The following is a 20,998-nucleotide window of genomic DNA, read 5'->3' on the forward strand; positions in this document are numbered from 1 at the left end:
GGGGGTTTTCTTTCTCCTTTTTCTTTCTTTTGTTTTCTATTTGTTCTTTTCTTTTTATTTATTCTTTCCTGTTTTACTTTAGTCACCTTTTATTTTAGTTTCTGTAAAATATATACATAGCATCTAATTTAGTATCTCAGTTTAGTCCACCGTCACAAAATGTCTAGTCCCCAATTAATTTAGTTTGATAATTTACTAATTAGTAAAGGCATTTAATTATTAGTTTTTATTACTGTTTTATTTATTTCAGTGCCACTAAATACTTTATAAAAATGTGGATTCTCCACCATAATTATTTATGCAATATTTGGCACATATAGAACATTTTAGTTTTAATGTTTGAAAACTTTTATTCTTTGCCTTGATTTTGAATTTTTGAATTCAGACGGGATTGAATCATCGTGAGGTTTACAACAGTTTTAAGAGTGGTGACGTGGCATCATTAGCAGAGTTTTACTGTAGCCTAATTATCCGGGTGTCACAGAAGCCTATGTTTGGATATCGGAAGTGTTCCGGGTGAAATCGGGATTTTACCGGAGTACCGGGAGGTTACCGGAACCCCCCGGGAGCCATATGGGCCTTAGTGGGCTTTAGTGGAAAGGAGAAAGGGGCAGCCCAAGGTGGGCCACGCGCCTCCCCCCTCCCTTAGTCCTATTAGGACAAGGAGAGGTGGCCGGCCCCCTCTCTCTCTCTCTCTTTCCCCTCGGGGAATCCTATTCCAACTAGGATTGGGGGGGAGTCCTACTCCCGGTAGGAGTAGGACTCCTCCTGCGCCCTCCTCCTGGCCGGCCGCCCCCTCCCCCTTGGCTCCTTTATATACGGGGGCAGGGGGCACCTCTACACACACAAGTTGATCATTGAGATCGTTCCTTAGCCGTGTGCGGTGCCCCCTGCCACCATATTCCACCTCGATTATATTGTAGCAGTGCTTAGGCGAAGCCCTGCGACGGTAGTACATCAAGATCGTCACCATGCCGTCGTGATGACGGAACTCCTCCCCGACGCTTTTCTGGATCGGAGCCCGGGGATCGTCATCGAGCTGTACGTGTGCTAAGAACTCGGAGGTGCCGGAGTAACGGTTCTTGGATCGATCGGATCGGGAAGACGTACGACTACTTCCTCTATGTTGTGTCAACGCTTCCGCAGTCGGTCTGTGTGGGTACGTAGACAACACTCTTCCCTCTCGTTGCTGTGCATCACCATGATCTTGCGTGTGCGTAGGAAAATTTTCGAAATTACTACGTTCCCCATTAGTGGCATCCGAGCCTAGGTTTTATGGTTTGATGTTATATGCACGAGTAGAACACAAGTGAGTTGTGGGCGATATAAGTCATACTGCCTACCAGCATGTCATACTTAGGTTCGGCGGTATTGTTGGACGAGACGACCCAGACCAACATTACGCGTACGCCTACGCGAGACCGGTTTCCCCGACGTGCTTTGCACATAGGTGACTTGCGGAAGACTGTCTCTCCAACTTTAGTTGAACCGAGTATGGCTACGCCCGGTCCTTGCGAAGGTTAAAACGGAGTCAAATTGAAAAACTATCGTTGTGGTTTTGATGCGTAGGTGAGATTGGTTCTTACTTAAGCCCGTAGCAGCCACGTAAAACTTGCAACAACATAGTAGAGGACATCTAACTTGTTTTTGCAGGGCATGTTGTGATGTGATATGGTCAAGACATGATACTAAATTTTATTGTATGAGATGATCATGTTTTGTAACCGAGTTATCGGCAACTGGCAGGAGCCATATGGTTGTCGCTTTATTGTATGCAATGCAATCGCGATGTAATGCTTTACTTTATCACTAAGCGGTAGCGATACTCGTGGAAGCATAAGATTGGCGAGACGACAATGATGCTACGATGGAGATCACGGTGTCGCGCCGGTGACGATGGTGATCATGACGGTGCTTCGGAGATGGAGATCACAAGCACAAGATGATGATGGCCATATCATATCACTTATATTGATTGCATGTGATGTTTATCTTTTTATGCATCTTATCTTGCTTTGATTGATGGTAGCATTATAAGATGATCTCTCACTAAATTATCAAGAAGTGTTCTCCCTGAGTATGCACCATTGCCAAAGTTCGTCGTGCCCAGACACCACGTGATGATCGGGTGTGATAAGCTCTACGTCCATCTACAACGGGTGCAAGCCAGTTTTGCACACGCAGAATACTCAGGTTAAACTTGACGAGCCTAGCATATGCAGATATGGCCTCGGAACACAGAGACCGAAAGGTCGAGCGTGAATCATATAGTAGATATGATCAACATAACGATGTTCACCATTGAAAACTACTCCATCTCACGTGATGATCGGTTATGGTTTAGTTGATTTGGATCACGTGATCACTTAGAGGATTAGAGGGATGTCTATCTAAGTGGGAGTTCTTAAGTAATTTGATTAATTGAACTTAAACTTATCATGAAATTAGTACCTGATAGTATCTTGCTTGTTTATGTTGATTGTAGATAGATGGCTCGTGTTGTTGTTCCGTTGAATTTTAATGCGTTCCTTGAGAAAGCAAAGTTGAAAGATGATGGTAGCAATTACATGGACTGGGTCCGTAACTTGAGGATTATCCTCATTGCTGCTCAGAAGAATTACGTCCTGGAAGCACCGCTGGGTGCCAGGCCTGCTGCCGGAGCAACACCAGATGTTATGAATGTCTGGCAGAGCAAAGCTGATGACTACTCGATAGTTCAGTGTGCCATGCTTTACGGCTTAGAATCGGGACTTCAACGATGTTTTGAACGTCATGGAGCATATGAGATGTTCCAGGAGTTGAAGTTAATATTTCAAGCAAATGCCCGGATTGAGAGATATGAAGTCTCCAATAAGTTCTATAGCTGCAAGATGGAGGAGAACAGTTCTGTCAGTGAGCATATACTCAAAATGTCTGGGTATAATAATCACTTGATTCAGATGGGAGTTAATCTTCCAGATGATTGCGTCATTGACAGAATTCTCCAATCACTGCCACCAAGCTACAAGAGCTTCGTGATGAACTATAATATGCAAGGGATGAACAAGACTATTCCCGAGCTCTTCGCAATGCTGAAAGCTACGGAGGTAGAAATCAAGAAGGAGCATCAAGTGTTGATGGTTAACAAAACCACTAGTTTCAAGAAAAAGGGCAAAGGGAAGAAGAAGGGGAACTTCAAGAAGAACGGCAAGCAAGTTGCTGCTCAGGAGAAGAAACCCAAGTCTGGACCTAAGCCTAAAACTGAGTGCTTCTACTGCAAGCAGACTGGTCACTAGAAGCGGAACTGCCCCAAGTATTTGGCGGATAAGAAGGATGGCAAGGTGAACAAAGGTATATATGATATACATGTTATTGATGTGTCCTTACTAGAGCTCGCAGTAGCACCTGGGTATTTGATACTGGTTCTGTTGCTAATATTTGCAACTCGAAACAGGGACTATGGATTAAGCGAAGATTGGCTAAGGACGAGGTGACGATGCGCGTGGGAAACGGTTCCAAAGTCGATGTGATCGCGGTCGGCATGCTACCTCTACATCTACCTTCGGGATTAGTATTAGACCTAAATAATTGTTATTTGGTGCCAGCGTTGAGCATGAACATTATATCTGGATCTTGTTTGATGCGAGACGGTTATTCATTTAAATCAGAGAATAATGGTTGTTCTATTTATATGAGTAATATCTTTTATGGTCATGCACCTTTGAGGAGTGGTCTATTTTTGATGAATCTCGATAGTAGTAACACACATATTCATAATGTTGAAGCCAAAAGATGCAGAGTTGATAATGACAGTGCAACTTATTTGTGGCACTGCCGTTTAGGTCATATCGGTATAAAGCGCATGAAGAAACTCCATACCGATGGACTTTTGGAACCACTTGATTATGAATCACTTGGTACTTGCGAACCATGCCTCATGGGCAAGATGACTAAAACACCGTTCTCCGATACTATGGAGAGAGCAATAGATTTGTTGGAGATCATACATACAAATGTATGTGGTCCGATGAATATTGAGGCTCGTGGCGGATATCGTTATTTTCTCACCTTCACAGATGACTTAAGCAGATATGGGTATATCTACTTAATGAAACATAAGTCTGAAACATTTGAAAAGTTCAAAGAATTTCAGAGTGAAGTTGAAAATCATCGTAACAAGAAAATAAAGTTTCTACGATCTGATCGTGGAGGAGAATATTTGAGTTACGAGTTTGGTGTACATTTGAAAAATTGTGGAATAGTTTCGCAACTAACGCCACCCGGAACACCACAGCGTAATGGTGTGTCCGAACGTCGTAATCGTACTTTACTAGATATGGTGCGATCTATGATGTCTCTTACTGATTTACTGCTATCGTTTTGGGGTTATGCTTTAGAGACGGCCGCATTCACGTTAAATAGGGCACCATCAAAATCCGTTGAGACGACGCCTTATGAACTATGGTTTGGCAAGAAACCAAAGTTGTCGTTTCTTAAAGTTTGGCGCTGCGATGCTTATGTGAAAAAGCTTCAACCTGATAAGCTCGAACCCAAATCGGAGAAATGTGTCTTCATAGGATACCCAAAGGAGACTGTTGGGTATACCTTCTATCACAGATCCGAAGGCAAGACATTCGTTGCTAAGAATGGATCCTTTCTAGAGAAGGAGTTTCTCTCGAAAGAAGTGAGTGGGAGGAAAGTAGAACTTGACGAGGTAACTGTACCTGCTCCCTTATTGGAAAGTAGTACATCACAGAAAACTGTTTCTGCGACACCTATACCAATTAGTGAGGAAGCTAATGATGATGATCATGAAACTTCAAGACAAGATACTACTGAACCTCGTAGATCAACCAGAGCGAGATCCGCACCAGAGTGGTACGGTAATCCTGTTCTGGAAATCATGCTGCTAGATCATGATGAACCTACGAACTATGAAGAAGCGATGGTGAGCCCAGATTCCACAAAGTGGCTTGAAGCCATGAAATCTGAGATGGGATCCATGTATGAGAACAAAGTATGGACTTTGGTTGACTTGCCCGATGATCAGCAAGAAATTGAGAATAAATGGATCTTCAAGAAGAAGACTGACGCTGATAGTAATGTTACTGTCTACAAAGCTCGACTTGTCGCAAAAGGTTTTCGACAAGTTCAAGGGGTTGACTACGATGAGACCTTCTCACCCGTAGCGATGCTTAAGTCTGTCCGAATCATGTTAGCAATTGCCGCATTTTATGATTATGAAATTTGGCAGATGGATGTCAAAACTGCTTTCCTGAATGGATTTCTGGAAGAAGAGTTGTATATGATGCAACCAGAAGGTTTTGTCGATCCAAAGGGAGCTAACAAAGTGTGCAAGCTCCAGCGATCCATTTATGGACTGGTGCAAGCCTCTCGGAGTTGGAATAAACGCTTTGATAGTGTGATCAAAGCATTTGGTTTTATACAGACTTTCGGGGAAGCCTGTATTTACAAGAAAGTGAGTGGGAGCTCTGTAGCATTTCTGATATTATATGTGGATGACATATTACTGATTGGAAATGATATAGAATTTCTGGATAGCATAAAGGGATACTTGAATAAGAGTTTTTCAATGAAAGACCTCGGTGAAGCTGCTTACATATTAGGCATAAAGATCTATAGAGATAGATCAAGACGTTTAATTGGACTTTCACAAAGCACATACCTTGACAAGATTTTGAAGAAGTTCAAAATGGATCAAGCAAAGAAAGGGTTCTTGCATGTGTTACAAGGTGTGAAGTTGAGTCAGACTCAATGCCCGACCACTGCAGAAGATAGAGAGAAAATGAAAGATGTTCCCTATGCTTCAGCCATAGGCTCTATCATGTATGCAATGCTGTGTACCAGACCTGATGTGTGCCTTGCCATAAGTTTAGCAGGGAGGTACCAAAGTAATCCAGGAGTGGATCACTGGACAGCGGTCAAGAACATCCTGAAATACCTGAAAAGGACTAAGGATATGTTTCTCATATATGGAGGTGACAAAGAGCTCACCGTAAAAGGTTACGTTGATGCAAGCTTTGACACTGATCCAGACGATTCCAAATCGCAAACCGGATACGTGTTTACATTAAACGGTGGAGCTGTTAGTTGGTGCAGTTCTAAACAAAGTGTCGTAGCGGGATCTACATGTGAAGCAGAGTACATAGCTGCTTCGGAAGCAGCGAACGAAGGAGTCTGGATGAAGGAGTTCATATCCGATCTAGGTGTCATACCTAGTGCATCGGGTCCAATGAAAATCTTTTGTGACAATACTGGTGTAATTGCCTTAGCAAAGGAATCCAGATTTCACAAGAGGACCAAGCACATCAAGAGACGCTTCAATTCCATCCGGGATCTAGTCCAGGTGGGAGACATAGAGATTTGCAAAATCATACGGATCTGAATGTTGCAGACCCGTTGACTAAGCCTCTTCCACGAGCAAAACATGATCAGCACCAAGGCTCCATGGGTGTTAGAATCATTACTGTGTAATCTAGATTATTGACTCTAGTGCAAGTGGGAGACTGAAGGAAATATGCCCTAGAGGCAATAATAAAGTTATTATTTATTTCCTTATATCATGATAAATGTTTATTATTCATGCTAGAATTGTATTAACCGGAAACATAATACATGTGTGAATACATAGACAAACTTAGTGTCACTAGTATGCCTCTACTTGACTAGCTCGTTAATCAAAGATGGTTATGTTTCCTAACCATGAACAAGGTGTTGTTATTTGATTAACGAGGTCACATCATTAGTTGAATGATCTGATTGACATGACCCATTCCATTAGCTTAGCACCCGATCGTTTAGTATGTTGCTATTGCTTTATTCATGACTTATACATGTTCCTATGACTATGATATTATGCAACTCCCGTTTACCGGAGGAACACTTTGTGTGCTACCAAACGTCACAACGTAACTGGGTGATTATAAAGGAGCTCTACAGGTGTCTCCAAAGGTAGATGTTGGGTTGGCGTATTTCGAGATTAGGATTTGTCACTCCGATTGTCGGAGAGGTATCTCTGGGCCCTCTCTCGGTAATGCACATCACATAAGCCTTGCAATCATTGCAGCCAATGAGTTAGTTGCGAGATGATGTATTACGGAACGAGTAAAGAGACTTGCCGGTAACGAGATTGAACTAGGTATTGGATACCGACGATTGAATCTCGGGCAAGTAACATACCGATGACAAAGGGAACAACGCATGTTGTTATGCGGTCTGACCGATAAAGATCTTCGTAGAATATGTAGGAGCCAATATGGGCATCCAGGTCCCGCTATTGGTTATTGACCGGAGATGTGTCTCAGTCATGTCTGCATTATTCTCGAACCGTAGGGTCCGCACGCTTAACGTTACGATGACAGTTATTATGAGTTTATGCATTTTGATGTACCGAAATTAGTTCGGAGTCCTGGATGTGATCACGGACATGACGAGGAGTCTCGAAATGGTCGAGACATAAAGATTGATATATTGGAAGCCTATGTTTGGATATCGAAAGTGTTCCGGGTGAAATCGGGATTTTACCGGAGTACCGGGAGGTTACCGGAACCCCCCGGGAGCCATATGGGCCTTAGTGGGCTTTAGTGGAAAGGAGAAAGGGGCAGCCCAAGGTGGGCCGTGCGCCTCCCCCCTCCCCTAGTCCTATTAGGACAAGGAGAGGTGGCCGGCCCCCTCTCTCTCTCTTTCCCCTCGGGGAATCCTATTCCAACTAGGATTGGGGGGGGGGGGAGTCCTACTCCCGGTAGGAGTAGGACTTCTCCTGCGCCCTCCTCCTGGCCGGCCGCCCCCTCCCCCTTGGATCCTTTATATACGGGGGCAGGGGGGCACCTCTACACACACAATTTGATCATTGAGATCGTTCCTTAGCCGTGTGCGGTGCCCCCTGCCACCATATTCCACCTCAATTATATTGTAGCAGTTCTTAGGCGAAGCCCTGCGACGGTAGTACATCAAGATCGTCACCACGCCGTCGTGCTGACGGAACTCCTCCCCGACGCTTTGCTGGATCGGAGCCTGGGGATCGTCATCGAGCTGTACGTGTGCTAAGAACTCGGAGGTACCGGAGTAACGGTGCTTGGATCGGTCGGATCGGGAAGACGTACGACTACTTCCTCTATGTTGTGTCAACGCTTCAGCAGTCGGTCTGCGTGGGTACGTAGACAACACTCTCCCCTCTCGTTGCTGTGCATCACCATGATCTTGCGTGTGCGTAGGAAAATTTTCGAAATTACTACGTTCCCTATCACGGACATGGGAAAGGTTCCGAGTGATGCGGGTATTTTTCGGAGTACCAGGGAGTTACGAGAATACGGGGAAGAAGTATTGGGCCTCATGGGCCAAGTGGTGGAAGAGAGGAAGCAGGGCGCGCGGCCCCCCTAGCCCAAACCGAATTGGACTAGGGGGCCGGCCCCCCTTTCCTCCTTTCCTCCCTCTCCTTCCTTCTCCCCTTTCCCTTCCTTTCCTCCTCCTAGTAGGAGTAGGAAAGGGGTGTCCTACTCCTACTAGGAGGAGGACTCCTCCTCCTGGCGCGCCCTACAGGGGCCGGTCGGCCTCCCCCTTGCTCCTTTATATACGGGGGCAGGGGGGCACCCTAGAACACACAAGTTGATCATTGATCCCTTAGCCGTGTGCAGTGTCCCCCTCCATCATAATCCACCTCGATCATGTTGTAGCGGTGCTTAGGCGAAGCCCTGCGTCGGTAGCAACATCATCACCGTCATCACGTCGTCATACTGACAGAACTCTCCCGTGAAGCTCTGCTAGATCGGAGTTCATGGGACGTCATCGAGCTGAACGTGTGCTGAACTCGGAGGTGCCGTGCGTTCGGTACTTGGATCGGTCGGATCATGAAGACGTTCGACTACATCAACCGCGTTCTCATAACGCTTCCGCTTACGGTCTACGAGGGTGCGTGGACGATACTCTTCCCTCTCGTTGTTATGCATCACCATGATCTTGCGTGTGCATAGGAATTATTTTGAAATTACTACGTTTCCCAACAAGTTCCTGTAATCTTGATGGGCAGATGGGATAACCCATTTTCTGTACCAGGTTGGATTTGTGCATCGTGCCTTTTGTTGTTATGTGTGGCAGTTTCGCTTTAATTCCTCAGATTTTGTAATACAATGTGGTTTCTATTAATAGAAATCAGAGAGGGAGCTCTCTTTATAAATTAAAAAGTTGTCGCGCTTCACATGGAAAAAAATCTAAGGGCCGGTCCATTTTCTTATTCCTAGCTTCTTCCTCCTGCTGCCTTCAACGCCAACCGAATTGCCGGTCTCCTTGCTGCCCCACACCCTCTCCAAGCCGCCACCTCTACTACTCTGCCGCAGCTCCTGGCCATCCCTCTAAGTTAGGCCCGGTTCGGAGTCTCACCTGCTCCGCGAAATAGAAGGAGTTGTGGAGCCAGGAAACCGGCGCTCCACGTTTTTTCACTATAACTTCACCCGCTCCCGGAGTGAAGCTGTGGAGCGGAGGTAATCCGAACAGGGCGTTAATCATCCTCTCTGTCATAGACAACCCCCCATGACCCTGCCTGGCTGCATCACCCATCTCCGCATCACCATCTTGTCTTCCCAAAAAACTTGTAAATAGCAAACACACTTTCATATAAAATTTGCAAGAATTTCACGTAAATGCTCATGTACACTACATCAGAGGAGATTCAGACGTTCCTAAACCACTTCATACAATTGTACCGTATACTTAGGCCTCCTTTGATTTGTAGGAATTTTGTAGGATAGGATTGCTATAGGAATTTTTTTGATAGAGTTTGTAGGACCGGATTTCCTATGTTGGACTGGTCTCTATATATCCTACACATTTCAAAGAAAAAGAACACTAGCACAAACCTAATGGAAAAATATCATTCTATGAATCAAATGGCATCTCTTTTCATATAGGACCTGACATGTATGCCACCTCATTTCATATGACTTTCCTATTCCTATCCTTTAGACCAGAGAAGACCTTCCATGAACGAGAACACAGGCAATGCATAACGTTGATAGGACATACCGCTCACAAATGTAAATATATTCATACATATAGTATATGCCCGCAGGCAACATTCTATCATAGGTAGTAATGGTCTCCACACATATATATCACATGACCACGGGCAACATTCTATCACAGGTAGTAATGGTCATAAACTAAAATCTGGATCAGACCAATGTTTCATACGGTACCTGCCAGATGACAGTCATTTAACAATATACTGTATATATAGTGGCCTCTAAAAGGGCGAGCAGACTCCATGTCAGTTTCAGTTCTCATGCTGCCTTTGACCCTTCATTCTCGGATGTGGGAGCGTTGTTCTCAGCCATGCTCATCTCTTGCAGCGGCGGTGGGTTGACAACGGTCATTGGAACAACACTGTTTTCTGCAAGTCGGCCTTTCCTTTCACGATGCTCCTGACAGTTCGCGCAGTAGTGGAAGCAGCAGTGGACTATGCAAGGTTCGCATGGAGAGTTCTGGTGGAAGCAGAACAATATGTGGTGGTTAGCAAAAGGCCCGTAATACTGATGCACAAAAGTAGAAACCCAGCCCACTTATCAAATGCTAGACTTGACAACTAGTTAGAATTAGTGACCACAAAAAGATACTATACGTGAAAAGGTGGCCAAGCAAGAACTGATAAAATGATCTGATAATTCAATGATATAACCAGCTACCGCCAGTGAACAATGCCAAGCAAGAATGTCATGAGAGTGACCACATAACTTTAAAAATGCAAAGCTAAGGTTTACTTCTGGACTCCTGAATACCTGCTACAACTATCTCAGATGGAGAATGCAATTGTGTAGTTCTTATAGTAGAAATAAATACAACTGTTTGTAGATGTTCTTATGAATGCGATTAATCATGACACATACAAAGAAACTGTGGAAGAGAGAAAGAAGTACCTCAAGATGATACTTCTTCTGAAGCTTTTCACGAATAATACCAGTATATTGAGAGCATATCCACCAACTGCAGACCAGGCCTTCACCAATCAGGATCGATGTGTCTGGGTCAACACCATGGAATATAGCCGTGAGAATTGCCAATGCAATGCCACCTTCAACACAGACAGCATGGCAAGTGCAGGGTCTTGTCCATGGGATATCTTCTCTAAGGGCCTGAACATTTCGTCCAAACAACACACAGGGGCAGAATAGTCCAGTCCAGCCTAACACATTAAGAAGATCAGGCACATAAGAGGTTCAGAAGTATCTCGGAATATAGCAGTAATACATATGAAAACTGTGCGGACTGAAGCATAAAGGTGCACACATCACAAACCCTATGATGACACAATTTGAAGGGCATAAAGAAGCATAAAGGAATTAGCCATTAGCTACAGCCTACAGAGTAATGCTATTCATTTAAGCTTTCGGGTTTCGGCCATGTATGCCGCAGTCATTTATGTGCTCAACAGTTTATCACAATTAACACTTATACTGGGAAAGTGTACCTGTAGAAGAATTTTCAAACAGATCAAGAAGAAAGACATCTCTAGATCGAAAGCATCGTAATAAAAGTAAACGTTGCAACTAGTTTTTGCTTCTTTGAAACAATTTAGAATCCAAAACAATGATTAATTCTTTTCAATATGAGCTCATTATAACAGCGTGTTGATTTTGCAGAGAGCCCAAAAGAGCTAAAACCATAACTGACAGTTAGATGGAGAAGTGTGTACATCTTCAAGAACTTCCCAAATACAGAAAAAAGAAGGGTCAACTTTAACAATGAGAACACGATAATCAGAACCAAACGTTATGACTACTACTCCCTCTGTCCCATAATATAAGACATAGGCAGTAGTCTTTATTTCTTTCAGACAGTGACCAGTGCCTAATCCTTCCCACATGAGCACTTCATCACAGGGCTAACTTTGCAAAGATAATAGAAGACTGAAAAATAATAGTACTACAAATTTGTGAACCATAAAGGCTTGCAATATGATAAAAAAAATGTATGTGAACAATTAATATTTCAAAATAAAACGTATAAAGATATGGTTTTTCATATACATCTGCTAAGAATATGGGAAAATGACGACCCAGGGAAGCTATAAAACAAAATTAACAAGTACTCAATTTGGACTTCTAGGTAAAATAGCTCCTAAATGGAGGTCAGATACGCATCAGATTGGTCCACATTACAAATTTGAGTTACATGTGTAGTATAAGACATATATCAGCATCGGATTGGCACCAGTTTACAACTGAGTTTATATGTGCAGTGTAAAATATAAATCATGCCTTTCTCATAGACATTAGAAAAACACTGTATGTTCAGTCTACCATGGTTTGTTCGTTGATTAAGTTCACCGTGTTAATGGAAAAATGATAGAGAGGAAGGAAATTAAGATTTGCAGGGCATCTTTGTTTGAAAACTGTCTCAACTGGTAAGACGTAAAAAGGAGGTAACACAAAATTTCTGGCTGGCAACCGCTCACTAAACTAATGTGGAAATATTTCACACTGCTATATAAGTATCAATACTGTTGTAGTTTGCAATTAAAATTTCCAAAGAAACATCTTTCATGCTTAAAAACAGTCTCTAACAAACACATGCCAAAAATGGGAAACAATATAAGCCTAAATGAAAAAAAATGAGGATGGGAGGTGTATGGGCCATCCTTGTCCAGCACACATGTTGTTCCTCTTTTCTTACTAGAGATTCACTTGATGTACCTGCAAGGGATTTCACAATAAAAACCTGCGTGTGCTCCATACGCAGGACCGCTAAAGGATTTAAGACTGAAACACCTAGCCTCTATGGTAACACGTCAGTAACACTTCAATGCCATGGAAACAAACATCTAGTTGCTGAGTTGTGCAATGTGTGTGATAGCCACAAACCCTGAGCTGAACCACAGCAACACAATCCCATCCTGTGCAGATCCGCATGAAAGTTCCTGCCAACTCTGGCATTTCCAGGGGTATCAGGCTATCAGCATATCAAAACTATCACGAATTTTGAATGTGCGATCAGTCTAGGGTAGGAAGTAGCAAAATTAGATCGGCTAGGCCGTCGTCCCCCTCCCCCCCCTCCCCCTACCATCACTGTCCCTGGCGGTAGGCTATATAACCCTACAGCTGGGGACCCTGGCGGTAGGGTGCGAGCAGTTATACGGGCCGACGCCCCCGCCCCAGCCCCATCTCCCCCATTCCCCTCTCCTCCTAGCCACCAAGAACAGAGGAAGTTCCTCTCTCGCCCTCTCTACTCCTCCCCTTGGATCTTCACCGTTTCTACACCGCTTTTGCGGATCGAGATGGCTCCGAAGAAAGAAAAGTAAGCTCCTTCGATCCCTTCAATTACTTTTAGTTAAATAGCTTCCGATTCGACGCATTATTTGCTTCAAATCACCCCTATTTTTGAACTAAGATGGAATTTTTTTACCTAGTATTATTTAGGTTGCTTTTAGATGTTCTCTAATCACTAGTGGCGTTGAATATGAACCACTCACTAGTTCGAATGATAGTGTGAAGATGAACCCTAGTTCATAATTTTTTGTTTAAAAAATGATGATATGATATGATGCATGTTGGAGGATTTTTTTGATATATGATGCATGTGGATGTTATATGATGCAAGTAGTGGATGTTGTTGGAGAAAAAATGGTGAACCCTCAAGATGAACCCTAGTTCATAATTGTTTTTTGTTAAAAAAAATTATGATTTGATGCTTTGTTGAATGTTGTTGAATGAAAGATGTTGGTTGTATATGATTCATTCGCATTGATGAATGTTGGTTGAATAAGTGATAAATGATGAAAATGATATGATTCATTTCAGTTAATATGGTTCATTTATACTTGGACTTGATATGTTTCATGTTTGTTCAAAATGATAAAAATGATATGATTCATGTCGGTTGAATATGATTCATTTATTTTTGGAGTTGATATGTTTCATGTTTGTTCAAAATGATACAAGTTGGTTGAAAATGACATCATTTCCAATTGTTATAGGCGGCCCCCCTTGTGCCAGAAATCGACGTGAAGTACACCATGCTTGATCATGCTTTCGACAACGGTCACCGCGCCCGTTTTATGGAGAATGGAGTGGTAATGACTAACATAAATTTGTCGTATTGTTTATTATGAAAGAATAAGTCATTAACAATTCTGTTTACATTTTGACAAATACTCCCCCATTGCGGATGAGGGGCCACACGAAGGCCGTGCAGATGCAGTAGACGAGCGCTACACTCCGTACTTTAGGAGAGCACGGATGCTGGGGTTCGTTCTTCAATTCAAAAGACACCCGCCGATGCTCTGTGATGCCCGGATAATTAGGTTACAATAATCCCATGTTAATTGTGCTAAGTCATCGCAATTACTGTTGCTAATCTTGCTTTGATTCAAACACAGTTCATTTTCAAATTTAAATTATAAGTGAATTAATAAAATTCTCAAACATGAAAACTAAAGTGTTCGAAACGTGGAAAATAATTCATAGTCAATATTGGTGGAGAAGCCAACATTTTACAAAGTGTTTAAAGGTCCTAAAATAAGTAAAACAACGGCAAAATAATTAATTAAATGTTTTTAAGAATTGTAAAAAAGTAAACTATTTTGATCGTGTACCAAACACTTTGTGGCAGTAGAGTAAACTAAATCATTAATTTAGGGACAATGCTTATGTTTTATAAAACTAAACTAAAATAAAAATAGATAACAAATAAGTTAGCAAAAGAAAAAGAAAACAAAAAAGTAAAATAAAAAGAAGCCTTCCCCCTCCCCGGTGGGCCTTTGCCTAGATGGCCAAGTGGCCCAGCCAAACAGCCCAGCCGGCCATCCCATGGCCTATATGGCCCCAACCCACTTAATCCTAGATCGACCCACTCTCTCTCTCTCTCTCTCTCTCTCTCTCTCTCGATCCCTCACTGTTCCCCTTGTCTTCCTTCCAGTGCCCGCCACATGCAACACACGCACACCTGCACGCACGCATCGTGCCAGGGAGTGGGGCGCCCCTATTCGATCCCCTCCTCCCACACGCACGCGCCCAATGCAAGCCGTTGCTCCGCTAAGGCTGCCGTCAGCCGGCGCTGGCACCGCCCCTCCCGGACTCCTCCGCGCCCCTCCTCTCTCTCGCGCGGCGCGCGCCTGAAGCCGCAGCCTCGTCTCGTCGCCGACCCGACGCCGTCACCCATCGTCGCCACCACCACGTCATCGGATCACCTCACCGGACCGCCTCCGTCGCTCGTCCCCGACCTCCTCCCCACCGGACCACGTCAAGCCTCGCCGCCACGCTCCTCTCCAAATGCTAGTGAGGGCATCGCCCTGCCCCTTTCCTGCCTCCGCTCCGTGTCGGCCGCGTCGTCCCCCCTGCAACTCTCGGCGCGCGCCCGAGGGCCTCCCTTGATCGCCCGCCGCACCGCACGCGCGCCCTCCAACCCGCTCCGGTCGTGCCCTGGCCACGCTTGCGCGCGCCCCACCCCGACACGCGCCCTCCTGGCCTCGGCGCGCGAGCACGCGCCGCGCCGCCCGCGCCACACTGTGCCCTGCTGTCGCTTGTCGCAGCCGCCTTGCTCCGCCACCCGCACGCCGCCCGGCTCCTCGCGTCGTCGCCCTGTTCCGCTCTGCAGCCCCTGCCCGCCGTTACCTCGCTACGTGCCGCCGCTCCCGGCCATGCCTCGCCTCGCAACGCCTTATTGGGCGGGCTGGTGCCCGTCCCGGCTTTGCCCGTTCGCCTGCTAGTGCCCGCATGCCTGCGTGCCCGTTAGCCCCTCTGGGCCACTTGCTAACGGGCCCCACACCCCAGAATGATTTAAAAAGTATAATAAAAAATATTAAATCAAATAAATTACTAATTAATTAATTAATGAGTTAGTTAAGTTAATTAATCCTATTTAACTAAACTAATTAAAATTGTTTAGTTAATCTTACTCAATGACAGTGCGACCCACACGTTAGTTTGACTAAGTCAACTATCTGGTTGACTGCTGACATCACCCTGACATCATAAATACATTTTATAATTAAATTAATTCTGGTAATTCTAAAAATGAATTAAATCTTTAAAATTTAATATGAAATAATCCGTAACTCGGATGAGGAAACTTTGTACATGAGAGTTGCTCAGAACGACGAGACGAGTCCAAATTCGCAGTCCGTTCATCCATCACACGTCCCTAGCATAGCGAATATGCAAAAATCCACCTTTGTTTCATCTGCCCGGAAATGCCAAACACTGGGAACACTTTCCCGGATGTTTCCCCCCTTCGCCGGTAGCACCTAGTACTCCGTTAGGTCACCCCTAGCATCACATATTGCTATGTTATGCTTTGTGATGCTTTGATTGATCTGTTATTTATTGTGTTCCTCCTTTGTTACTTATTTCCGGTAGACCCCGAGAACGCCGCCGATATGTAACACCCACGATGCGGCTATATCTCCCACGTGTTGGAGCACGACTTAGAGGCATAATCGCATAGTAGGCATATTGCAAGAGGGGTAATCTTTACACATTCCATGTACTGAATAAGAAAAGGATAAAGAGTTGGCTTACAATCGCCACTTCACACAATACATAAATATAGCATTACATCATTCAGAATACAATCAAGGTCCGACTACAGAACCAAAATAAAGACAACCCCAAATGCATAGATCCCCAATCGCCCCAACTGGGCTCTACTACTGATCGTCTGGAAAGGAAACATAGTAACGTCCACAATCCTCGTCGAACTCCCACTTGAGTTCGGTTGCGTCCCCTGCACTGGCATCATCGGCACCTGCATCTGGTTTTGGAAGTAATCTGGAGTCGCGGGGACTCAGCAATCTCACACCCTCGCGATCAAGACTATTTAAGCTTAAGGGGTAGGAAAAGGGGTAGTGAGGTGGAGCTGCAGCAAGCACTAGAATATGTGGTGGCTAACTTACGCAAATGAGAGCAAGAAGAGAAGCAAAGCACGGCCGTGAACTAGAAGTGATCAAGAAGTTGTCCTGAAACTACTTACGTTCAAGCATAATAAGAGACCGTGTTCTCTTCCCGGACTCCGCCGAAAAGAGACCATCATGGCTACACACGCGGTTGATTCCTTTTAATTAAGTTAAGTTTTAGGTTCTCTACAACCGGACATTAACAAATTCCCATCTGCCCATAACCGCGGGCACGGCTTTCGAAAGTTCAAAACCCTGCAGGGGTGTCCCAGCTTAGCCCATCACAAGCTCTCACGGACAATGAAGGATATTCCTTCTCCTAGGAAGACCCGATCAGACTCAGAATCCCGGTTAGAAGACATTTCGATAATGGTAAAACAAGACCAGCAAAGCCGCCCGATGTGCCGACACATCCCGATAGGAGCTGCACATATCTCGTTCTCAGGGCACACCGGATGAACACTACGTACAACTAAAACCAACCCTCAAGTTTCCCCGAGGTGGCGCTGCAAGTGGCTCTGTTTTGGACCAACACTCAAAGGAGCACTGGCCCGGGGGTTTAAAATAAAGATGACCCTTGAGTCCACAGAACCCAAGGGAAAAAGGCTTAGGTGGCAAATGGTAAAACCAAGGTTGGGCCTTGCTAGAGGAGTTTTATTCAAGGCGAACTGTCAAGGGGTTCCCATTATAACCCAACCGCGTAAGGAACGCAAAATCAAGGAACATAACACCGGTATGACGGAAACTAGGGCGGCAAGAGTGGAACAAAACACCAGGCATAAGGCTGAGCCTTCCACCCTTTACCAAGTATATAGATGCATTAACGTAAACAAGATATAATAATGATATCCCAACAATAATCATGTTCCAACAAGGAACAAACTCCATCTTCACCTGCAACTAGCAACGCTATAAGAGGGGCTAAGCAAAGCGGTAACATAGCCAAACAATGATTTGCTAGGACAAGGTGGGTTAGAGGTTTGACATGGCAATATGGGAGGCATGATATAGAAAGTGGTAGGTATCGTGGCATAACAATAGAGCGAGCAACTAGCAAGCAAAGATAGAATTGATTTTGAGGGTATGGTCATCTTGCCTGCAAAGTTCTCTGAGTTGACGTAAGCTTGATCCTCGCAAGCATACTCAACGGGTTCCTCGATCACGAACTCGTCTCCCGGCTCTACCCAAGGCAAGATTGAGTCATGCTAGGGCACTCCATAAATGCAAACAGGGGCATGGATGGATAAATCACAACCATATGTCCAAATTATCCTTGTTGAACATACCCAAAAGAAGCATGGATCTCTCTGTAGCAACATGAACACATGGCATAAAAATAACGGCAGGGAAATGACTTAGTGAAATTCTAAGTCTCTGAAATCAGCAATATTATGAGAGCTACTTTGCATGCTTGTTCTAGTCAACACATTGATCACAAAAATACATGGCATACACCCCTGTAAAGATGGCATGGCATAGCCTAAAACACATGTAGAGCTCATGCCCATACTCAACACACAATAATCATGGCAAAAATGACAAAAGCTCAAGATCTGTTAAGAATCAGCACCTAACATTTTATAGCACTCTTGCATCAACAATTTGGGCATCAAGATGGACTCAAACAAGCATGGTGCAATGGAACAAAATAAAGATCACATCCTGATGAACATTTTGATATATTGCATGCGCAAAACGGAGCTACGGACGAGAAGTTATGATGCAATGAACAGGGGCTCAGAATGTAAAATAAAAGGACTTAGAGGAAATTTGAAGTCAACCCTAGGTTTGGATCTGGATCTGGGGACTCGGGCACGGTCTTCGAGGTTCATCGGCGTTGGATCTCGCGGTGGCCGGAGTTGATGAAGGTTGCCAGAGGCTCGCCGGAGTGGGAGGGGACGCGCGGGAGCACCACCGGAGCGAACGGGGCGGGCGTTGGGCGATGGGTGCGCGAGGCGGCACGCCGAGGTGCGCCGGCCGGCGAGGTGGCGGGCGACGGAGCCGGCGGAGGTCGGGCCGGTCGGTGGAGGCGCGGTTGTGCGGGCGGCGGCGCGGGGCACGCGGGAATGGCTGAGGCGACAGAGCCGGCGACGTGGCGGGCGCTGATTGGTCGGAGTGAGGTGCCGGTGGACGCGTCCGGCCGGAGCGGACGTGTCCAGCGGCGCGGAGGAGCGGGGCTAGGGTTTTGGACTGCGAATTTCGGAGGGGAGCACCTATTTATAGATTCTGGGAGCTAGGAGAGTCCAAATGAGATGCGGTTTTCGGCCACGCGATCGTGATTGAACGGCCGAGAGGATGGAGGGGGTTTGGATGGGTTATGGGCCACTTTGGAGGTGTGTTGGGATGCAACACACACGAGGCCTTTACGGTTCCCCGGTTAACCGTTGGGGTATCAAACGGACTCCAAATGGCACAAAACTTGACAGGCGGTCTACCGGTGGGTACCAAGGCCGCTTGGTAAATCTCGGTCCATTCCGAGAACGTTTAATACCCACTCACGAAAAGAGACAAAAGGGGGCGCCGGAGGACGTAGGAGTGTCGGAATGCAAAACGGACAACGGGGAAAATGCTCGGATGCATGAGACGTACATGTATGCCAATGCGATGCACATGATGATATGATATGAAATGCATGACATGGACAAAATGCAAAATAAAGACAAAAACCCAACCACGAATAGCAGAACTTAGTGCCGAAAATGGCAAGAGTTGGAATACAAATATGGCAAGTTACATCGGGGGTGTTACACGATACCCCTGTGATCGACTACATCGACGAGGACCCCTCCTTCTTGCCATAGCTTCTAGGAAAGACCCCCCTGATCAACCCAATGTCACCTATTCCTTCTCTCCACTGCTTGCATTAGAGTAGTGTAGCATGTTACTGCTTTCGGTTAATCCTATTCTGCTGCATAGCCTGTCTTTGCTACTAATGTTGTTACCTTTACCTGCAATCCTAAATGCTTAGTATAGGATGCTAGTTTATCATCAGTGGCCCTACATTCTTGTCCATCTGCCATGCTATACTATCGGCCCGTGATCACTCGGGAGATGATCACACGTATATACTTATATACATAATATATGATACATGTGGTGACTAAAGTCGGGTCGGCTCGTAGAGTACCCTCGAGTGATTCACGGATTGAGGGATGAAAGGACATTTGTCTTGACGGCCCTCTGGGTGGATCTTTGTGGCAGAGCGACAGGGCAGGTTGAGACCACCTAGGTGAGAGGTGGGCCTGGCCCCTGGTCGACGTCCGCGGTTACATCAATTAACATGCTTACCGAGATCTTGGTATTTGATATGAGTCTGGCTACGAGCCTATACACACTAACCAACTACGCGGGAACAGTTATGGGCACTCGATGTCGTGGTATCAGCCGAAGCCTTCTTGACGTCAACGACTGAGCGGCACACGCCAGGTTGGACTGGAACGCCTGCTCTTGTATAAGGAAGGCTAGGTCTGCTCACCGACCGCGTACGCAACATGTAGGTGTGAAACAGGCGAGGGTCCTAGACCCCTGCACGCATAGGATTTAGACCGGCTGCTGACCTCTCTGTTGAGCCTAGGAAGGGCTGCGATGTGTTGATCTTCCGAGGCCGGACATGACCCAGGAAAATGTGCCCGACCAGTGGGATCGAGCATGTTGGGTAATGTGGTGCACTCCTGCAGGGAAGTTTATCTATTCGAATAGTCATGTCCCTCGGTAAAAGGATGACCCGGAGTTGTACTTCAACCTTGTGACAACTAGAACCGGATACTTAATAAAACACACCCTTTTAAGTGCCATATACAACCCGGTGACCGCTCTCTCACAGGGCGACGAGGAGAGGATCGCTGGGTAGGATTATACTATACGATGATACTTGGTGAACTTACCATCTACTCTCTTCTATATGCTTCAACATGGAGGCTGCCAGAAGCGTAGTCTTCGATAGGACTAGCTATCCCCCTCTTATTCTGGCATTCTACAGTTCATTCCACAGATACTACCCATTTCATTGGTCAAATGCATATGTAGTGTAGATCCTTGCTTGCGAGTACTTTGGATGAGTACTCACGGTTACTTTGTGTAGGATCGAAAGTATGTCTAGAGGGGGGGTGATTAGACTAC

At 45.3% G+C, this 20,998-nt stretch overlaps 1 protein-coding gene across 1 annotated transcript; it reads right to left on the reverse strand.

Annotated features, from left to right (window-relative positions):
• Window positions 1–10,014: 10,014 nt before the first annotated feature.
• Window positions 10,015–11,207, reverse strand: LOC119271403 (cell number regulator 6-like; the record flags this gene model as incomplete). Its single annotated transcript, XM_037553251.1, has 2 exons — window positions 10,015–10,475; window positions 10,908–11,207. Coding segments are annotated over 2 exons (501 nt in total), but the record flags the coding sequence as incomplete, so codon positions are not given.
• Window positions 11,208–20,998: the final 9,791 nt, after the last annotated feature.

This window comes from Triticum dicoccoides, chromosome 3A (genome assembly GCF_002162155.2).
Source record: "Triticum dicoccoides isolate Atlit2015 ecotype Zavitan chromosome 3A, WEW_v2.0, whole genome shotgun sequence".
In the NCBI taxonomy this organism is placed as follows: Eukaryota; Viridiplantae; Streptophyta; class Magnoliopsida; order Poales; family Poaceae; genus Triticum; species Triticum dicoccoides.